The sequence below is a fragment of the Oncorhynchus nerka genome, linkage group LG9a, assembly GCF_034236695.1.
Source record: "Oncorhynchus nerka isolate Pitt River linkage group LG9a, Oner_Uvic_2.0, whole genome shotgun sequence".
Classification (NCBI taxonomy): domain Eukaryota; kingdom Metazoa; phylum Chordata; class Actinopteri; order Salmoniformes; family Salmonidae; genus Oncorhynchus; species Oncorhynchus nerka.
Window position 1 is genome coordinate 52347889 of NC_088404.1, and position 20295 is coordinate 52368183.

Below are 20295 nucleotides of genomic sequence, written 5' to 3' on the forward strand. Positions count from 1 at the left end.
TTAGAGGAAGTATGTCTGGAGTGACTTCCTGTCACTTTGGCCCCCATTGTCCTCACTCAGTTGCGACAGACTGAGGCAACCTTTTCACCCAGTCGTCGCTCCCCACACACACATAGATCGGGTCACGTGTTTTTGCAGGTGTTTGCATGAGATAGCTTGACTATAGAAGGCTTCCGTGCTCTTTGTGTGCAGGCTCTCACTCCATCTCACCTGTGTGGGTGGTGTGACCATGTGCCACCTTACAATAATACCTTTTTAATAAAAGGAATACTTTGATTGATTATTGACTTTGCCTCTCCTCGTTATTAGTTAAAAGGTAGAATTTCCACCACAGAGTGCGGTATTGAAAATCATACTATAGGTGGTATTTCTAAATTCCCCAAGCCTAGTGCACACACATCGGCCTGCGCAGACTAGCACACACACACACACACACACACACACACACACACACACACACACACACACACACACACACACACACACACACACACACACACACACACACACACACTTCTCATCAGAGATTAGACCTCTCTGCTGTGCTCTCTCTCTATTTCTGTTTTTGGAATCTCTCTCTCACACACACATACCTACACACCTACACACACCCACCCATACCTCCTGCTCTGCTTTGTGGAAGTGCTTGACGAGGTTGTTTACTGCCTCCCTCATTTCCTCCTGCACCTGGACAGAAGACAGTCCTGAATGAAGGAGAGAGGGGGAGCGAGGATCATGGAGAAGAGATGGAGGGATTGAGAGGAGGAAGAGACGTGAAGATGGACAATGGCGTGGAGGAGATAAGGAGAGTATTAAAAGTATATGAGTGACTTAAAAAAAATGTTTTGCACATTTTACTCATGACAATAGAAAGAAAATATTATGGTTGACTGTTTCTATAAAAAGTGAAATATCTGTTTTTGACTGTCGTTTTAATTACAGGTGCAAACTGTGTGTGTGTCTGTCCCCCATACATACTGTTGTTACTGTTGCGGCGCCCCAGTGACCCCATGTGTCCACTCTGAGGGGGTGAACCCTGCTCCGGGGGTGTCCCCGTCCACCTCCCAGACTCCTCCTCTCCTCTGGGAGACACCAGCTGACCAATCAGCACCCTCTCCAGGCTGCCGTCACCCACACCCTTCCCCAGCCAGCGGCCACACGGAAACCTGGGAGGAGAGCGTGGATGTAGATAGATAATGGGGTCAGAGGAGAGATGTGAAATATGGCAAGCGAGAAGTCATTTGTGATCTGGCAATTCAGAATTTTGAAGGAGAGTCACATTCATTGGGCACCAAACAAAAAGGGAGGGACGACCTGAACTTGTCTAATAATAAACACAAATTTTCCTGTTGCAGAACGTTTTCAAACGTTTTCCGTTGCGTGCCCTAATGAACATGACCTAGGTGAGTGCAGAAATTAGAGCAACACTTTTCCGACTAACGTGGTCCAAAAGATGTGGAGTTCAATGCAGGTTTGACACGCAGCCAAAACAGTGTGTCCATGCAGTATGTGTGCGTTACCTGTAGGTGTGTCCAGTGATCTCGTTGTGCACAATCACACAGTCCACCAGACACTTAGCCAGTAGTCCAGAGTTCTCCTGCCCCAACTGCAGGGTGCTCAGCCTGCCCAGGTTCTGGCACTGACACAGAGACAGAGAGACCAAAGTGAGAACTGTGTGTGTGTGTGTGTGTGTGTGTGTGTGTGTGTGTGTGTGTGTGTGTGTGTGTGTGAGACAGTGATTTGTGAGAACGCGTGTACATGTAGGTGTGTGTGTGTGTACATGCATGTGTTTGCACATGTGTGTTTGATGGAGAATTCCCAGAGCAGTAGCTTCCATCCACGCCACCCAGCCCAGAGGAACGGAGCATCTCACCTGGAAGACGATCTCCTGTGTGTTCTTGGGGATCTGCCTGACCCCAGAGTCACCCAGCTCTCCAGACACACACACCCAGGGGTTGGACATTGTCATGGCAATGCTCAGCTTCTTCATGGGCGTTATGACAACACGGTATGGAATGCCTGAAGGGACACAAGAGACAAGGACTTTTACATTTTGGTCATTTAGCAGAAGCTCTTATCACTGCAAGGCGGTGAACACATTTCAGTGCAATGTTAGATGCCTTACCTCTAGTTCAGGGTTCCCCAAACTCACAGAATTTGTCCCGCGGGTGGTTTTATTTTCCCCCCCTCCAATTGATTTTAATTTAACAAATCTGTTCCCAAGTATTCTCACGCATAATCGAGCCACGGGATCGTCTACAAATATAAACAAGGTCTGAAATGATTATGTTTTACTCAAACATAATGTCTGTTTTGGCTTCTCGCGGTCAATTTGCAGTCTACACATTATTTATAATTAAGTTCATGGCCCCTTCATTTACTCAAGACTATTTAAAAAAAAAAATGTATCGGCCCGCGGCTGAATCTAGTTGATGATCCCTGCTCTAGTTTAAACCAGCTAACAATGTTCGGTTCCCTAGTACGCTAGTGGTAACGTTCCACTATCCAAGATGCCAGTGTTCTAAAAACATTCCTTCTTAAAACGTTTCAGGGACTGTCATAAGAACTGTTTTCAGAACTGCAGGTAGATGTTGACTTATGATATGAAAGTAATGTTTCTGCAAAATCAATCTAATAACTGTGACGCTCTAATAACATTAGGAAAACAGTCTCATACTGTTGTCATACAACCAAATAGGAACAAGGAACCCAACGAGAACACCCCCTGATATGTTCCAGGAACGTTTCTGGTTTCAGTATCTTGGAAGCTGGGACGTGTTCATTAGGAGCCGCAACAAATGAACACATTTAGCAGAAAGCTAAAAAGGAACGCTTCTCATTGAACACAGCCCTGCTACACTTACTGATGGAGGTGAATGTGCGTGTGAAGCAGAGGTAGTCCACAGTGTTGAGGGACAGCAGGTGGAACAGGAACTGCTCCCTCTCCTCCTCACACAGTAGGAACGCGTGGGGCTTGTACAGCTGCCTGTAGGGAGGGGACCCGAAAAGTGAACACACACACACCTCACAGAGAGAAGGAAACGAAGCATACGTCTGAAGATTCATCTGTCATTGCCCTTTTCACGTCATGGTGACGACCCGAAACGTGGAGGCTCAAATATTTGTATTTTTCACATGGTCCTTTCCAGCACGGTCCTAGCAACTATCGTGGAGGTGCAACCAAGCCAGCTCAGTGCGGCTTCCCAAACTGTTTTATGATAAATTGTTTCCATATGGCATTTTCATTGTAAACAATTCTGACTTTGCGAGTAAGGATGTCTTCGGTATAACTTCATTTGACCACCACTGACTTCTGAGTGGCTCTGCTCAGCTCTGCTCAGCTCTGCTCAGCTCAAGTTTCAAGTTTTAATGGCACATGCACAAGTACAGTGAAATGCCTTTCTTGCAAACTCAAAACCCAACAATGCGCTAATCAATAACAATTGAATAAAAAATGCGCAATAAAGTAAGTAAGTAAGCATACTATATACAGGAAAACAATTATTAAGTCAGTTCCAATACAATATTTACAATGTGCAGGACTACTGGAGTGATGGAGGTAGATATGTAGAGGGGTAAGGTGACGAGGCATCAGGATATATGATAAACGGTAGCAGCAGCTTGTATGTGAGTGGCTGGGCGGGTGTGTAGAGTCAGCATAAATGTATGATTGTGTGTTGGAGTGAGTGTGTATAGGGCCCTGTGAGTGTGCATAGAGACAGTGCACAAATAAAGGGTCAATAAAGATACAAGGTTAACGCAGACCGTCTGTGTAGCTATTTTGCTTTCAGTCGTATTGCTTGGGGATAGAAGCTGTTCAAGAGCCCGTTGGTGTCAGACTTGATGCACCTGGACCTCTTGCCGTGCGGCAGCAGAGAAAACAGTCTATGGCTTGGGTGGCTGGAGTCGTGAACGATTTTCCCAGGCCTTCTTTTCAGACCGCTTAATATACAGGTCCTGGATGGCAGGGAGCTCGGCCCCAGTGATGTACTAGGCTTTCCGCACAACCCTCTGTAGCGCCATGCGGTCGAAGGCGGTGCTATTGCCATACCAAGCAATGATGCAGCCAGTCGATATGCTCTCAATGGTACAGCTGTTGAACCTTTCCAGGATTTGAGGGCCCCTGCCAAACTTTTTCAACCTCCCGAGGGGGAAGAGATACTGTCGCGTCTTCTTCACGACCGTGCGTGTGTGTTTGGACCAGTGGTTTGGACACCGAGTAACTTGAAGCTGTCTACCTGCTCCACTGCCGCCCTGTCGATTTGGATGGGGGCATGCCCGCCCCCCCGTTTCCTGTAGTTCATTATCATGTCCTTGGTCTTGCTGACCTCCCTGTATGCTGTCTCATCGTCGCCGGTGATCAGGCCTGCCACCGTCGTGTCGCCAGCGAACTTGATGGTGCTGGAGTCGAGCGTGGCCACGCAGTCGTGGATAGAACAGGAAGTACAGGAGGGGACGAAGCACACACCCCTGTGGGGCCCCCGTGTTAAGGGTGGCAGATGTGATGTTGCCTACCCTCACCACCTGGGGTCGGCCCGTCAGGAAATCCAGGATCCATTTGCAGAGGGAGGTGTTCAGACCCAGAGTCCTAAGCTTGGTGACGAGCTTGAAGGGGGCAATGGTGTTGAATGCTGAGCTTTAGTCACTGAACAGCATTTCTCACGTAGGTATTCCTCTTATCTAGGTGGGTGAGGGCAGTGTGGAGGGCAATTGTGATTGCATCGTCTATGGATCTGTTGGGGCGGTATTCAAATTGGAGTGGGTCTAGAGGGGGCTGGGATGGCGGAGTTGATAGTGTGCCATAACTCTCAAAGCTCTTCATGATTACAGAAGTGAGTGCTACAGGGCGGTAGTCATTGTAGCATGAAGTTCGTAGGAACAGGAATGATTGCGGTCAGTAGTGTGAAGAGGGTATATGTGATATGTGTTTTTACCTGATTAGGTTCTGGTTGGCCAGCAGCAGTTTGAGGTGTTGCGAGAGCACTTTCTTCTCCAGGGAAAGATGGATCCAGGCCCGCGCCCGACCCACCTCACTGAGACCCTCACTCATAGTCTGGACAAACCTAAAACAAACATGTTTTAAAACGCTATCAGAAATTCAACGGTTTTCAAAGATAGCAGTGTTTTGGGTTGTGTTGCACTGTCCATTTGGGTTATGTTGCGCTTTATTACCTCATATCCTGTACAAAGGAGCCCTTCGGGGGTGCAAGCCCCTCCTCTAGCCTCATGCTGTCCAGCCCATTGGACACTGTAACCAGGAAGAGAGAGTGATTGGCAGATGTGATCAGAGTTGACAGAGTACACCTAACAGACAAACTATTATCTTGGGTTCAAATCAAATCAAATCAAATTTTATTTGTCACATACACATGGTTAGCAGATGTTAATGCGAGTGTAGCGAAATGCTTGTGCTTCTAGTTCCGACAATGCAGTGATAACCAACAAGTAATCTAACTAACAATTCCAAAACTACTGTCTTATACACAGTGTAAGGGGATAAGGAATATGTACATAAGGATATATGAATGAGTGATGGTACAGAGCAGCATACAGTAGATGGTATCGAGTACAGTATATACATATGAGATGAGTATGTAGACAAAGTAAACAAAGTGGCATAGTTAAAGTGGCTAGTGACATAAGGATGCAGTCGATGATCTAGAGTACAGTATATACGTATGCATATGAGATGAATAATGTAGGGTAAGTAACATTATATAAGGTAGCATTGTTTAAAGTGGCTAGTGATATATTTACATCATTTCCCATCAATTCCCATTATTAAAGTGGCTGGAGTTGGGTCAGTGTCAATGACAGTGTGTTGGCAGCAGCCACTCAATGTTAGTGGTGGCTGTTTAACAGTCTGATGGCCTTGAGATAGAAGCTGTCTCTCGGTCCCAGCTTTGATGCACCTGTACTGACCTCGCCTTCTGGATGATAGCGGGGTGAACAGGCAGTGGTTTGGGTGGTTGATGTCCTTGATGATCTTTATGGCCTTCCTGTAACATCGGGTGGTGTAGGTGTCCTGGAGGGCAGGTAGTTTGCCCCCGGTGATGCGTTGTGCAGACCTCACTACCCTCTGGAGAGCCTTACGGTTGAGGGCGGAGCAGTTGCCGTACCAGGCGGTGATACAGCCCGCCAGGATGCTCTCGATTGTGCATCTGTAGAAGTTTGTGAGTGCTTTTGGTGACAAGCCGAATTTCTTCAGCCTCCTGAGGTTGAAGAGGCGCTGCTGCGCCTTCTTCACGACGCTGTCAGTGTGAGTGGACCAATTGAGTTTGTCTGTGATGTGTATGCCGAGGAACTTAAAACTTGCTACCCTCTCCACTGCTGTTCCATCGATGTGGATAGGGGGGTGTTCCCTCTGCTGTTTCCTGAAGTCCACAATCATCTCCTTAGTTTTGTTGACGTTGAGTGTGAGGTTATTTTCCTGACACCACACTCCGAGGGCCCTCACCTCCTCCCTGTAGGCCGTCTCGTCGTTGTTGGTAATCAAGCCTTCCACTGTTGTGTCGTCCGCAAACTTGATGATTGAGTTGGAGGCGTGCGTGGCCACGCAGTCGTGGGTGAACAGGGAGTACAGGAGAGGGCTCAGAACGCACCCTTGTGGGGCCCCCGTGTTGAGGATCAGCGGGGAGGAGACGTTGTTGCCTACCCTCACCACCTGGGGGCGGCCCGTCAGGAAGTCCAGTACCCAGTTGCACAGGGCGGGGTCGAGACCCAGGGTCTCGAGCTTGATGACGAGCTTGGAGGGTACTATGGTGTTAATGACAGGTGATGCTAGCAGACCAGAACATAGAATGATTGAGGCATGATTAGATAGATTACTATACTACATTCCTTGTATGTGTCTAGCCTGGTCCCAGATCTGTTTGTGGTTGTATATTAAATTCCAATGATCATTGTCATTGGCAGCACAAACAAGCTAGAAGGTATCTGCTCTGACCTGGAGACTCGGCAGGTGATGGTGGCTCCATCTTCTCCCCATTGGCTTGGCAGTGGAGCAGGTGGGACCACAGAGCCGACCTTCCCTGGACGGTACAAACACACACGGTACACACTCAACCACGGCAAAACAGCAGTGTGTGATTTCAGTATGTTTGAACGTGTGTTTGTGTATGTTTGTTACGAACCTGTTTGAGCAGCAGCCCGTGGCCCCAGGTCCTCTCCAGCAGGTCACAGAGGCTGTGGATCAGTGTGTTCTCCTGCAGGCCCGTGATGCTGGCCTCACCCTGACCCAGCTCTACACTCTCCTTCCCCATCCTCTCCATCAACATACGCCTGGTCTGCACCACACAGAGACACACAACAAACACTAAATCTGCCCTAAATCCTGACTTCTTACTCTTAGCCTGCGTCCCAATTCTACACCCTTCTACCGAAGTGTGGACTTGATTTAAGGATTTTAGGTCCATGACGGGGGGTGTGCTAGGGCACACTTTAGGAGAAGTGTGGAGAATTGGGACACATGTCAATACATGATTCATGCAAGGGTCAGAATTAAGCACCCGCAACTCAAGTTAGGAGGACTTGGCCCTCATTGAATGTAGTCTTGATTTATGTTATCATTTCAAGAATCAGAGGTCACAAAACTGACATTTTTCAGCTACAGATGCACTGCACACTCACACTGCATTTCTCCAAAAGTGGAGAACAATATAGGGAATATGGTTCCATTTTGGACAATCACTCTGTATATCTACCTCTAATATGCTGTGTGATTGTCTAGTCAATGCCCAACTGAAAGATGATGTGCCCCTGCTGTGGTGGGTCAGGAGACCCCTTACCTTCAGGCGACATTCACTCAGGAGCCCCTCCACGAACCCCCGCTGGATTTGAGTGACAGCTGAGGGGGAGGGGTCAAGAAGCTTGGACTGGTGTAGGCTCCTCCTCCCCGGGGAATACTTCTAACGGATAAACCCAGAGAGCACGAGCCAATCAGACACAAAAATAATGTTACTTCTGAAAACAACCAATAACTCCTTTCCTAGCCCCTACCCATCCTGGGTTTGTAGATCGGACTAAAACAGAGAGGGACTACCTGGCTCATTTCATTTTTTCCACTTTTAAACCCCCCCCCCCCCCCCCCGAAGAATCCAGAATGATGGTCATGCAAAGAAATGTGAAGGCATCACCATATTGCTTACACCAGTTAAGGGAAAGGGCTAGTGGTTGATTTTGGACAGGGCCATAGGTAAAGCAGGTGTTTACCTCTCTCTGGTCATTGCCCAGTCCTGAAGTCGTGTCATTGGTCACTGGTCTCTTAATGTCGCTCCTGCGAGTGTTACGGCTTGACCACCTGCACACAGGGGCAACTGCATCAGACTCAATGTACATTGTGTGTTTGTGTGCATGCAGGTGATTTGTGTGCGTGTGTGCTTAGATCATTCTTGTGTGCATGTGTGTGTGTGTAGGTCATTCTTGTGTGTGTGTTAGTGTGTATATATGGGTGTATGTCACTTACTTATTGGTGTTATGTCCCTGTGCCAGTACATCAGCCTGCAGCCTGGGGAAGCAGCCCTGTTGGTGTCGACCCTGGCCGATCCTCATGTCCAACAGGTGGGGGTGGATGGCCGTGTGGTCAACCTTCAGCAGCCTGCGTTCCATGGCCTGGGCTAGGGATCAGAGCAAAATAGAGGTGGGCGATGTGAGTGGGGCCTACTGGAGAATGCTGTAGGAGAGGCAGTGCCAATGAACCTTTTCACATTATAGTGCTGACCCAAACTGTATTGTGCTGTCTCTGGTATTATCCTTCTACACTGTCATTTCCAGAAACTATGGTAGATGTGTAACCAGGCTAGGGCAGTAAAATAATATGAATATATGTCATTTCAAAGTGACTTATAGACATGCGTGCATCGTTTTTGTATGGACGGTCGCAGCAGGAATCAAACCCACAATCCTGGCATTGCAAGTGCCATGCTCTACCAACTGAGCCACACAGGGCAGCGTTATCACCTCCTCATTTCTAGCTTTTCATTCCTCTACATGACCATTGTATAAGCCTGTTTCTGAATAGAGCATTTCTGATCAGTGTCATACTGTATGTAAGTCTATGATCTGTAAAGCTCTTTGTACATAACCACGGTCATGTGTTGTTGTCACGATATGGAAGTGAACCCTATCTGGTTCCCTTTGAAAGACACATTTCTGGGAAACCCAAGGAAGAGATAAAGGGAGAAACAAACAGAGAGAGAGAGAAACAGAAAGAGAGAGAGAGAAAGAAACAGAAAGAGAGAGAGAGAGAAACAGAAAGAAAGAGAGAGAGAGAGAGAGAGACAGAGAGAAAGAGAGAGAGAAACAGAGAGAGAGAAAGAGAAAGAGAGAGAAACAGTAAGAGAGAGAGAAACAGAAAGAGAGAGAGAGAGAGAAACAGAAAGAGAGAGAGAAAAACAGAAAGAGAGAGAGAGAAACAGAAAGAGAGAGAGAGAGAAACAGAAAGAGAGAGAGAGCTTGGCAGAGCACTTGGCAGTACTTCAAAGCCGAGAGTTTTGGGGCTCTCATTATAGGGAAAAAATGTACTGTTTTCTCCCTCCTCCTCTCATCATATGCTGCTTATCCCCCCCCCCATCCTCCACCGCTCTAAAGTATCCCCTTCTCAGTCTACCTCCCTTTCTCCCCCTCATATATCATTTTCTACCTCTTTTACCCTCCACTCTCCCTTTTTTACAATTTGGTCTTCTCTCAGATTGATAGTGAACTTAATTTCCCCTCTAATTTCACCAGAACAAATATCCCCCATCCCTCACTCATCTTTTATTCTATGTCGCAGCCGCTCCATCTAAATCTTCCCTCTTTTGTTTCCCTCTTCGTTCAGTGGAACAGAGGGAATATAGGGAGGAGAAAGAAAAAAAGGCCAAGACATATCCGCTAACCCATACAATGCGAGATGTATAATGGTTTGAAAGTCACATTCCGGGTTTTGGCGACTCTAGGATCTTTACCTAATCTCTGCCTCTCAATATACTCTGTGCATTGGACAAACGGACCGTGTTCATCAGGCACCAGCAGACTACAAGAGTGAGGGACAATCTGAACTCATTTTTGTTTACTGTTGCAAAAGATTTTAAAATATTTTCTAATGAACATGACCCAGAGATAGGAGGACTGGGGGGCTTGCCCACTGGATGCAGTTAGCAAAAATAATAATAATAATAATAATGGAAATGTGAGTACTACTTTAACACCCCTGGATCCAATTTCCACACCCTGCAGTCACCCACCCACCTGACTTGTGGAGCACGCTGCACTTCCTGTAGCGACGGTTGCCGGGGTCATCCTCAAACGTGTCGTAGAGGTGCTCCCTCTCCAGGCGGCCGTCGAACACACGCTGCAGCGGCTCCTGGTCGGCCCAGCGAGACAACACCTTGCTGTCCAAGAATGATGAGAACATGGCCGTCTCCAGGAACCAGGACAGGAAGTGCAGGTGCGGGGCAGGCTGCGCCGACAGGAAGGAGCCCTGATGATACCACTAACCAGTTAAAGCAGTAACAGCGGGTGAACATTGCTTCTATCCTGAATGAGAGCTTCTTGTGAATGTATGTATGATTACTGACTGTGAAGGAGTAGCCTATGGATATAATGCGTGTCTATGGTATTCCTTCAGTGAGTGACTGTCGATCAATCTTCACCATTACCTTATCAAAGTTGCTCGTTCCGTCACGGTTGCCTAGCCAGGACTCCAGGTCGGGAGCGCTGTGGATCACAAACTCTTCGTACCTCCCGAAAATGACGGCAAAACGCCCTGCGAACACCTCCTTCAGCTGCACGTTCATTTTGGCCGCATTCAGCTCCTCCTCCTCCTCCTGGAACGCCCGTCCAAGGGTCTTTCCCCCCTCCACCCCTCCTTCTCCACACCTCCTGGCTAGTGCCTGCAGTCGTTCCAGCACGGCCAACTCCTCCCCTCCCAGGTTCCCATTGCGCCTGTCTTCCATCAGGTCCTCCAGGACGAGGCTGCTGAGGCAGAGGGGAGTGGCAGGGGCGGGGTTGGTGGTGGTGGCGCCACCATGTGGCTGGAGGCCGAAACGCAGCAGCACCTCGTTCAGCTCGAGGATGAGCTCGGGCTGGTCTGGGAAGAGGGGCAGGTCCTCGGGTGGATCCACGCGGTGGTTGTCTATGTCCACAAAGCACAGGTTGGCCTGGAAGGGGGACAGATAAAAAAACACGTTACTCGTCATTTACACAGTTTACAGCGGGTATAAAAAGGTGCAGCAAAATGCTTGTTTCAAATCCCTCTCTTCCCCAGATCACTCTCTCTTTTCCTCATTTCGCCTACGTCTCATCTCTCCTTCCACCTCCTCTCTCCCTTTCCTCTCTAAAAACCCTGTCTCTCTTGGCATACTAGTTTCACGTAGCCTGGTCCCAGATCTCTTTGCGCTGTATAGTCAACCAGAACACTTGGAGTTGGCTAAACAGCCAAAGATCTGGGACCAGGCCAAGTTCAAATCAAATCAAATTTTATTTGTCACATGCGCTGAATACAACCGGTGTAGACCCTACAGTAAAATGCTTACTTACAAGCCCTTAACCAACCATTCAGTTTTAAGAAAATCCCTCAAAAGTAAGAGATAAGAATAACAAATAATTGAAGAGCAGCAGTAAATAACAATAGCGGGGCTATATACAAGTGGTACCGGTACAGAGTCAATGTGTCAATGTGTCACTGGTGTCGATGTAGGTGGAGTTATTAAAGTGACTACGAATAGATAATAACAGAGAGTAGCAGCAGTATTGGGGGGGGGTCTAGTATGGGTAGCAATTTGATTAGCTGTTCAGGAGTCTTAGCTGTTTAGAAGCCTCTTAGAACTAGACTTGGCGCTCCGGTACCGCGTGCGGTAGCAGAGAGAACAGTCTATGACTAGGGTGGCTGGAGTCTTTGACAATTTTTAGGGCCTTCCTCCGACACCACCTGGTATAGAGGTCCTGGATGGCAGGAAGCTTGGCCCCGGTGATGTACTGGGCCATACCCACTACCCTCTGTAGTGCCTTGATGCAACCAGTCAGGATGCTCTTGATGATGCAGCTGTAAAACCTTTTGAGGATCTAAGGACCCATGCCAAATCTTTTCAGTCTCCTGAGGGGGAATAGGTTTTGTCGTGCCCTCTTCACAACTATCTTGGTGTGCTTGGACCATGTTAGTTTGTTGGTGATGTGGACACTCAAAGGAAGCCCTTGAGAAGCGTGGTCCTCAACCTGCTCCACAACAGCCCTGTCTTGATGAGAGGGGAGAGGTTGTTGTCCTGGCACCACACGGTCAGGTCTCTGAACTCCTTCTTGTGATCAGGTCCACAATGTTGTGTCATCGGCAAACTTTGATGGAGTTGATCACGTTGTCATGAGGAACAGGGTTGTTGTCCTGAGGGGCCCCGTGTTGACGGTCAGGTCTCTGAACTCTCTATAGGCTGTCTCCAGCTGCAGAAGGAGGTGTTTGAGTCCCAGGGCCTACCACTGTTGTGTCATTGAACGCTGAGCTGTAGTCAAACTTATAGGTGTTCCTGTTGTCCAGGTGGAGTTGGAGTCATGCATCATCTGTGGATCTGTTGGTGCGGTATGCAAATTGGAGTGGGACTAGGGTTTCTGGGAAAATAGTGTTGATGTGAGCAATGACAAGACTTTCAAAGCATTTCATGGCTACAGACGTGTTCTTGGGCACAGGGACTATGGTGGCCTGCTTAAAACATGTTGGTATTACAGACTCGGACAAGGAGAGGTTGAAAATGTCAGTGAAGACACTTGCCAGTCGGTCAGCGCATGCTCGCAGTACACATCCTGGTAATCCGTCTGGCCCTGCGGCCTTGTGAATGTTGAAGTGTTTAAAGGTCTTACTCACATCGGCTGTGGAGGGCGTGATCACAAAGTCTTCCGGAACAGCTGGTGCTCTCATGCATGTTTCAGTGTTATTTGCCTCGAAGCGAGCATTGAAGTAGTTTAGCTTGTCTGATAGGTCTTAGTCCCGTATTGACGCTTTGCCTGTTTCATGGTTCGTCGGATGGCATAGCGAGATTTCTTATAAGCTTCCGGGTTAGAGTCCTGCTCCTTGAAAATGGCAGCTCTAGCCGTTAGCTCAGTGCGGATGTTGCCTGTAATCCATGGTTTCTGGTTAGGGTATGTACGCACAGTCACTGTGGGGACAACGTCCTCGATGCACTTATTGATAAAGCCAGTGACTGATGCGGTATACTCCTCAATGCCATCTGAAGAATCCCTTAACATGTTCCAGTCTATGCTAGCAAAACAGTCCTGTAGTTTAGAATCTGCCTCATCTGACCACTTTTTTATAGACCGAGTCACTGGTGCTTTCTGCTTTAATTTTTGCTTGTAAGCAGGAATCAGGAGGATAGAGTTATGGTCAGATTTGGTTGCACATTTTTTACACGCTGATGGAAATGAGGTGAAACTGTTTCATTGCACATCCCCTCATTCACTGACAAAATATTTGTCAATGCGGAAAACAGTCAGAGAAACGAGTCGACCTCTGGAGAGAAGCTTAGCAGGCACTGGCCTGACACAGACTATGTCAGAGACCGACACCATGAAATCCCATAACAGCATCAACAGTGTGCTCTGCTTAAGTGACACTCTGTTGGTCCAAATTCAGCACTGACGTTATGCCATGGTCCAGTTTTTTTCTTAACTGCATGTGATGAGACAGATTCACACAGACCACCATTTGTTTACAGTTCTAGTTTAAAGGCCCACTCCTCAATGTAAGAAAAGACAGTGATATTCATCATGAACAGGCATGAACAGTGGGTATCATTCATTTAAATGATCAAACATGTCTGTAAATATCGAAGAATGTGCCTTTAAAAGTTCATAGGATTGAAGCATTGCCGCTCCACTTCTCATGGGAAAGCTTGCAACATAAACCACGCCCTCGCCTTCCCCCTCAGAGTATGTTGACCCAATTTACCATGACAGAATATGTTGACATCCCACTGTACTGTGACACATCAGCTAAATGCCATCAAAAGCTATGTGCTTTTTAAAAAGCCATGACTTTAGATAAGGATACAGACAAAATGCACTTAATCCTGCTGGAAAAAAGGGGTTGTAGACAGATAGATATTTAATACACAGGATAGGGTCGGGATGCGTTCCACAATCTGCTAAGTGTGCATTCTATTGCTGCCTCCTGTGGCCCCCCTACCCTCTCACATACATCCAGAAATAAACTGTGGAATTCTTAAACCTTAATTATTCACGTTGTCTGATATCTTTAGAAATGTGTTGCTCGGTGCCTTCCTCCTCCCACTCTCTCTCTCTACTGATGTCTCCTGCTCCCTCTCTCTGGGCCAGCTCTAGCACTTCAAAGAAAACTCCTAAAATCTGTGTCCCAAATGGCACCTTTACACAGGGAATAGGGTGCCATTTGGGACGCATGCCGAGCGAAATGCTTGTGCGAAACGGCGTGATCTTTCGTAGAGGGATGGAGAATTGGATTTGGGGAGAGAAGGGAGAAGCGGAGGAGCTCGCCAGAGGAGCTATGTGAATTTCTATGTTCTCCAACACCAGAGAGCTCGAGGGGGGGGGGGGGGGGGGGGTTATAATGCAACTAGAATAGGATGGATTAGTGCAGGCACTGCAAGAATGCAGCAAATGTTACCAAGCTCTTTTCACTGCCTGTTACATTGCGTAATGTAATGGAATGCCTGTTATTAGAATGCACGTTACAGTGAACGGTACATTGTGTTCGAATGCTTGTTGGAATGTTTTTTGCAAGGTCAGTGAATGCCTGATAGAATGCCAGTCAGAAGGTGTATCAAAATGCCTAGTAGAATGCTACAGAGAATGAACTATACTGAACAAAAATATAAACGCTAAAATGTCGGTCCCATGTTTCATGAGCTGAAATAAAAGATCCCAGAAACGTTCCATACGCACAATAAAGCTTATTTCTCAAAAATGTTGTGCACAAATTTGTTTACATCCCTGTTAGTGAGCATTTCTCCATCCGCCTGACAGGTGTGGCATATCAAGAAGATGATTAAACAGCAGGATCATTACACAGGTGCACCTCGTGCCGGGGACAACTCTAAAATGTGCAGTTTTCACGTAACACAATGCCACAGATGTCTAAAGTCTTGAGGGAGAGTGCAAAAGTTCCACAGGCCACAATCAACAGCATGATCAACACTATGCGAAGGAGACGTGTCGCGCTGCATGAGGAAAATGGTTGTCACACCAGATACCGACTGGTTTTCTGATTTACGCCCCTACCTTTTTAAAATGTATTTTTAATTATTTTTTATAAAGGTATCTGTAACCAACAGATGCATATCTGTTTTCCCAGTCATGTGAAATCCATAGATTAGGGCCTAATGAATTCATTTCAAATTGACTGATTTCCTTATATGAACTGTAACTCAGTAAAATCTTTGGAATAGTTGCATGTTGTGTTTATATTTTTGTTCAGTATAGAATGCTTCAAAGTATATGGTATAGCCAGTTGGTTTGGCCAGTTGAATTGTAATTGAAGAGTGGATTTAAAACTAACTAGGTGTGTGGATTCAGCAACCTCCCATTCTAATTAAAGAAATATGAACTTTGGACTACATGAGAACATCGTTTGTCCTACTGCACCTCCCAGTTCTGGTCAACTTCAAAATATTAAAAAATTGTTGCTCCCTCTTGGTCAGGTCGTATTTAAAGAAGAAATGTGTTCTCAATAACTTGACTGGTTAAATAAAGGCATTTTGAGGGTAATGTTTTTTTATTTTTAAAGCCTCCGTTACATGCCTACAGTTCCAAACACTAAGCACTAAGCAGGCACATACACAGATAGGACTCACGCCCCTTTGCCCTTCCAGTCTCCAAAGTGCCCTTTTGGGTGGTGGTATAATTTCCCCCAAAATGATTTTTTTTTTGTACAAATGTTTTGGTCATTGTTGTTCAGAACCCTCTGCCTGCAAGTCCTGGTCATGTTCGCCACCCCCCCATCCCGTGTCCGTTGCGCATGTTGATCTGGCCTGTACGGAGCTCTCGCACGACCCGTTGCGCCTTTTCTCCACTCCCAGTCTGCCCTGTACTGAGGTTGCACATGCCTGGTATCCAAACATGCATGGCTCGAGAGATGCGGTCACCGGTTAAGTGTGTGTGTAGCTACCTAGTTTAAATATCAAAAGTACTGCCACAGTGGTGTAACATTTGATCAACACGGCCTACATCATCGTCAATATTAGGTCTGGTTGGCAGATATGCGCAGCAGAGAGACAGACACAGAGGTCAATCTTAACCAGTCAAAGAAATGGAGCGAGCTGACTAGCGGGTTTACATCAACCATCAACATCAATGATCAGCTGATGGCCCACCCCTTTTCTCCGATGTCAATCATCTCTTTAGGAGGCACTGTAACTAGCTTGCTTACAATTTGTGACGATGAGTGTGTTCTTGCAGAAATAAATAGGCCTATGCTTAATTTTTTTTGTAAATGTTCACTACAGAGGAATTTGGTATGTTAGGAAGTATGAAAGTATAATTTTTTTCAAAGGTCTGTTTATGGCCCTGGTACTAAGTACATTCAATACCTCATGGGACAGATCCAAAGTGGAGCATTGGGAGCAATCCTTCCGTTGGATGCCCATCAAGAAGGGCACGGGGGCATCCAGGAGATGGTGCAGGGGCACGGGCAAGATGGGTAGGTAGACGTGCTGCCACTGGAATGGAAACAGTAGGTTGGTGATGCCCTCTGCCACCGTCATCAACCGCTGGTAGTCTGGAGACAGAGAGACGCATGATGGGAAATGAACAAGTGCACACTTTTGGGTTACATTTGAAAAATGTTCGAAACACAACCTAGGCTGGTGATCTTGCAGAAAACGCTGCCTGATCTTTTGGTGCTTACCCTGTGAGTAGAGCAGGACCTGGGTCTCCAGCAGCACGGAGGTGAGCAGCCTCACCATGTTCTCCACCCCCAGCAGGGAGAAGGCCTCTCCCAGTGGGTAGTCCCCGAGCGGGAGCTCCTCAGGGCCGGGCTGCTGGCACACGATAGGCCCCTGGACCCCGTGGAACCGGAGCGAACGACCGGGCGGCGGCACGGGCACCTCGTACAGGATGTTGTGGATGTAGCTCTCCAGCGGCAGTGGCGGGGCCGCGTGCGATGTCACCGCCTGGTGCAATTGGGACAGGAAGTGGCGGGCGGCGTGCAGGAAGGGGAGGGGCGTGAGGAGGCAGAGGGCCTTGGAGGCATACAGGGTGTCCCGGGCCGGCTGGAAGGAGCCCGCCGCGCAGCCCAAACAAGCCGACAGGGGGCGCGCTGCCAGGGAGTCGGCATCCAACTCATCCAGGCTGCTCACCAGAGAGTCCATGCTGGATGTGGAGGGGGAGGAGGCGGAGGAAGATGACAAAGAGGAGGTGGAGTAGTGCTCCACATGGTGCATCTGATGAAGGGTCTGCATCGCCGTGGTGATCTGGGCACTCGTCACTGCTTCGTAGTACGTGTGCACGAAGCCGTAGGAGCGCGTGCCGTCGTCCTGGGCGACCGTGAAGGAGTGGAAGTGGTGCTCGCGGCCGTCCGCCTGACTACGGAACGACAGGCCGTGCGGCATGCAGAGCTGGGGATGAGAGAGAGAGAGAGAGCGAGAGATGAAGGAGGAAGATGGAGAATGAAAGATGAAGAAAGGAGAGAGAGGGTGAGGAGAGAGATATGAGGGGAGGAAGAGAGACATGGGAAGAGGAAGGAGGTGAGGTGGGGAGAAAAAGAGCGAGAGAGAGGAGTGAGAGGATGGTGAATGGAATAGAGGTGGGAGAGATGTCGAAGGAAGAGCGAGTTGGGATGTTTTAGAGGAAATAGCAGAGGAAAAAGAAAATAATGGGGAGAGAGAGAGAGATAGGAGAGGAAGACGAGGTAGGGGAAGGTACAGAAAGAAAGGCAAACAATCTCAACTGCCTTCAATAGCCTGCTCTTAAATCAAACGCAAGTGATTATGGACAGGGATGAGAGGGGTCAAATCATTCTGAAGAGCTTTCATTCTGACAAACAACATTAAAGACTAGCGGTTAAAAGGGCCCTTATTTGTGGAAAGAACCAGAGTGTGGCTCCATGAAAAGGCGCTCTATCTGCTACAAAGTACCTCCGTGTCTGTAGGGAGACTGCTCACAACAAGTTTGAACTTTCCACCAAAAACAACTCAAGTTTTTTTTAAATTGGTTCATCTATGTTAGTAGATTGTGTTGAGTTCCTGCCCTAAACGCTTTTATCATCCAGACTTGTTTATACAAGAGTGTACCATAAAAATGAACACTTAAAAACGGAAAATATTCTCTCATTCGCATGAAAGATAAATGCATTATGGTACCGGAGAACAAAACAAAGACGTGACGGCACAGCATTTAAGGCTCTTGCAGTGCCAAACAATCAAACATTTGCCCAACCACTTTCAAATGGTTCAATTAACGCTAGTTAGCATTGCGCTAATGCTAGTTAGCCACGTCCTTCAAAACTGCACGCAGAGACATAAAAATGGTCTCCACCAGTTCATCTGACTCTGGAGAAGGAGATGAACTATCCCATTAACAAAACAATAGTGCACAAACAACAAATGTAAAGTCCTCTATTCTGTGTCAAATATGTGCACAACAGAAGCTATACTTTCTTGTAATGAATGCATGAAATGAGGCCATTTTCAAAACAACCATCTTTCCATAACGGACTAAAACAGCCAAAATGACATAAAAGACAGACTTAACCTTTTGCTAAGTTCTCTAAATGTATCCTAGCCCCACTGTCTTACCATGTTGACTGCATCTCTGTTGAAGGGACTCCTGTCTGTGCTCTCAGGGTAGTGGGCCAGAACCTTGGACTTGAAGGACCTCCGTAGGGGGCTCTGCTCAAAGCTCTCACCTAGGAAAGAGAGAAAGGGGTTGAAAACGAGTGGCGGGGGAGAGACAGAGAGAGAGAGGGTAGAGACAGACAGACGGAGAGAACGAGTATGTCAGCATTGCAATAATGGCACAGACAAATTCAGAGGGACAAGTGACCTTCATTTCCCGCACTGAATTCTTAATAAGGGGACAGGGCGGAGAGCAACACTGCGGTTACCAGACAGGGTCAGGATTTAATATCTGAGACAGCAAAGCTTTTGGCCCATCATCTGATATCAGCTAAAAACTCTGTGTGTGTTGAATACCTTTAATGAGCCAGAGGTGAGATGGTAGAGGGGTGAGACCAGAGATGGAAATTAAGTTAACCCGCTTGCCCGAGGCTAGTAATTTTCAGACCGGGCTAGTAGAAAATGTAGAGAGGTGAGACAGAGTTGGGCAACAGCAGAGAGAAGAGATAGTAGAAGGGTGAGATATCAGTGAGACAGTAGAGGTGAGAGAGAAGTGATACAATAGATTTGTGACATTACAGAGACAGTAGAGCGGTAAGGCAGTAGAGGGGTAAGGCAGTAGAGAGGTGAGACCATTAGTGAGACAACAGAGAAGTGAGACAATAGATTTGGGACATTACAGAGACAGTAGAGCGGTAAGGCAGTAGAGGGGTAAGGCAGTAGAGAGGTGAGACCGTTAGTGAGACAACAGAGAAGTGAGACAATAGATTTGTGACATTACTGAGACAGTAGAGCGGTAAGGCAGTAGAGGGGTAAGGCAGTAGAGAGGTGAGACCATTAGTGAGACAACAGAGAAGTGAGACAATAGATTTGGGACATTACAGAGACAGTAGAGCGGTAAGGCAGTAGAGGGGTAAGGCAGTAGAGAGGTGAGACCGTTAGTGAGACAACAGAGAAGTGAGACAAAAGATTTGTGACATTACTGAGACAGTAGAGCGGTAAGGCAGTAGAGGGGTAAGGCAGTAGAGAGGTGAGACCATTAGTGAGACAACAGAGAAGTGAGACAATAGATTTGGGACATTACAGAGACAGTAGAGCGGTAAGGCAGTAGAGGGGTAAGGCAGTAGAGAGGTGAGACCATTAGTGAGACAACAGAGAAGTGAGACAATAGATTTGTGACATTACTGAGACAGTAGAGCGGTAAGGCAGTAGAGGGGTAAGGCAGTAGAGAGGTGAGACCATTAGTGAGACAACAGAGAAGCGAGACAATAGATTTGTGACATTACTGAGACAGTAGAGCGGTAAGGCAGTAGAGGGGTAAGGCAGTAGAGAGGTGAGACCATTAGTGAGACAACAGAGAAGTGAGACAATAGATTTGTGACATTACTGAGACAGTAGAGCGGTAAGGCAGTAGAGGGGTAAGGCAGTAGAGAGGTGAGACCATTAGTGAGACAACAGAGAAGTGAGACAATAGATTTGTGACATTACAGAGACAGTAGAGCGGTAAGGCAGTAGAGAGGTGAGA

General features: G+C 47.3%; 1 protein-coding gene across 2 annotated transcripts in view; it reads right to left on the reverse strand.

The window, feature by feature from the left end:
• Window positions 1-20295, reverse strand: part of LOC115134495 (DENN domain-containing protein 5B-like) — a 54249-nt gene that overhangs the window by 14413 nt on the left and 19541 nt on the right. The window contains exons 2-18 of one of the 2 annotated variants that reach the window (XM_065022683.1): window positions 18732-18841; window positions 16844-17552; window positions 16527-16714; window positions 10638-11138; window positions 10228-10459; window positions 8465-8615; window positions 8212-8299; window positions 7788-7904; window positions 7134-7286; window positions 6947-7031; window positions 5173-5248; window positions 4935-5063; window positions 2865-2986; window positions 1874-2019; window positions 1521-1639; window positions 979-1166; window positions 622-704 (exon numbers count right to left, since the gene is read on the reverse strand). In XM_065022683.1, the coding sequence (XP_064878755.1) occupies window positions 622-704; window positions 979-1166; window positions 1521-1639; window positions 1874-2019; window positions 2865-2986; window positions 4935-5063; window positions 5173-5248; window positions 6947-7031; window positions 7134-7286; window positions 7788-7904; window positions 8212-8299; window positions 8465-8615; window positions 10228-10459; window positions 10638-11138; window positions 16527-16714; window positions 16844-17552; window positions 18732-18841 (3197 nt within the window). Of the gene's footprint in view, window positions 1-621; window positions 705-978; window positions 1167-1520; window positions 1640-1873; window positions 2020-2864; window positions 2987-4934; window positions 5064-5172; window positions 5249-6946; window positions 7032-7133; window positions 7287-7787; window positions 7908-8211; window positions 8300-8464; window positions 8616-10227; window positions 10460-10637; window positions 11139-16526; window positions 16715-16843; window positions 17553-18731; window positions 18842-20295 lie in introns of both variants that reach the window. The other variant, XM_029668525.2, reaches the window with a different exon arrangement.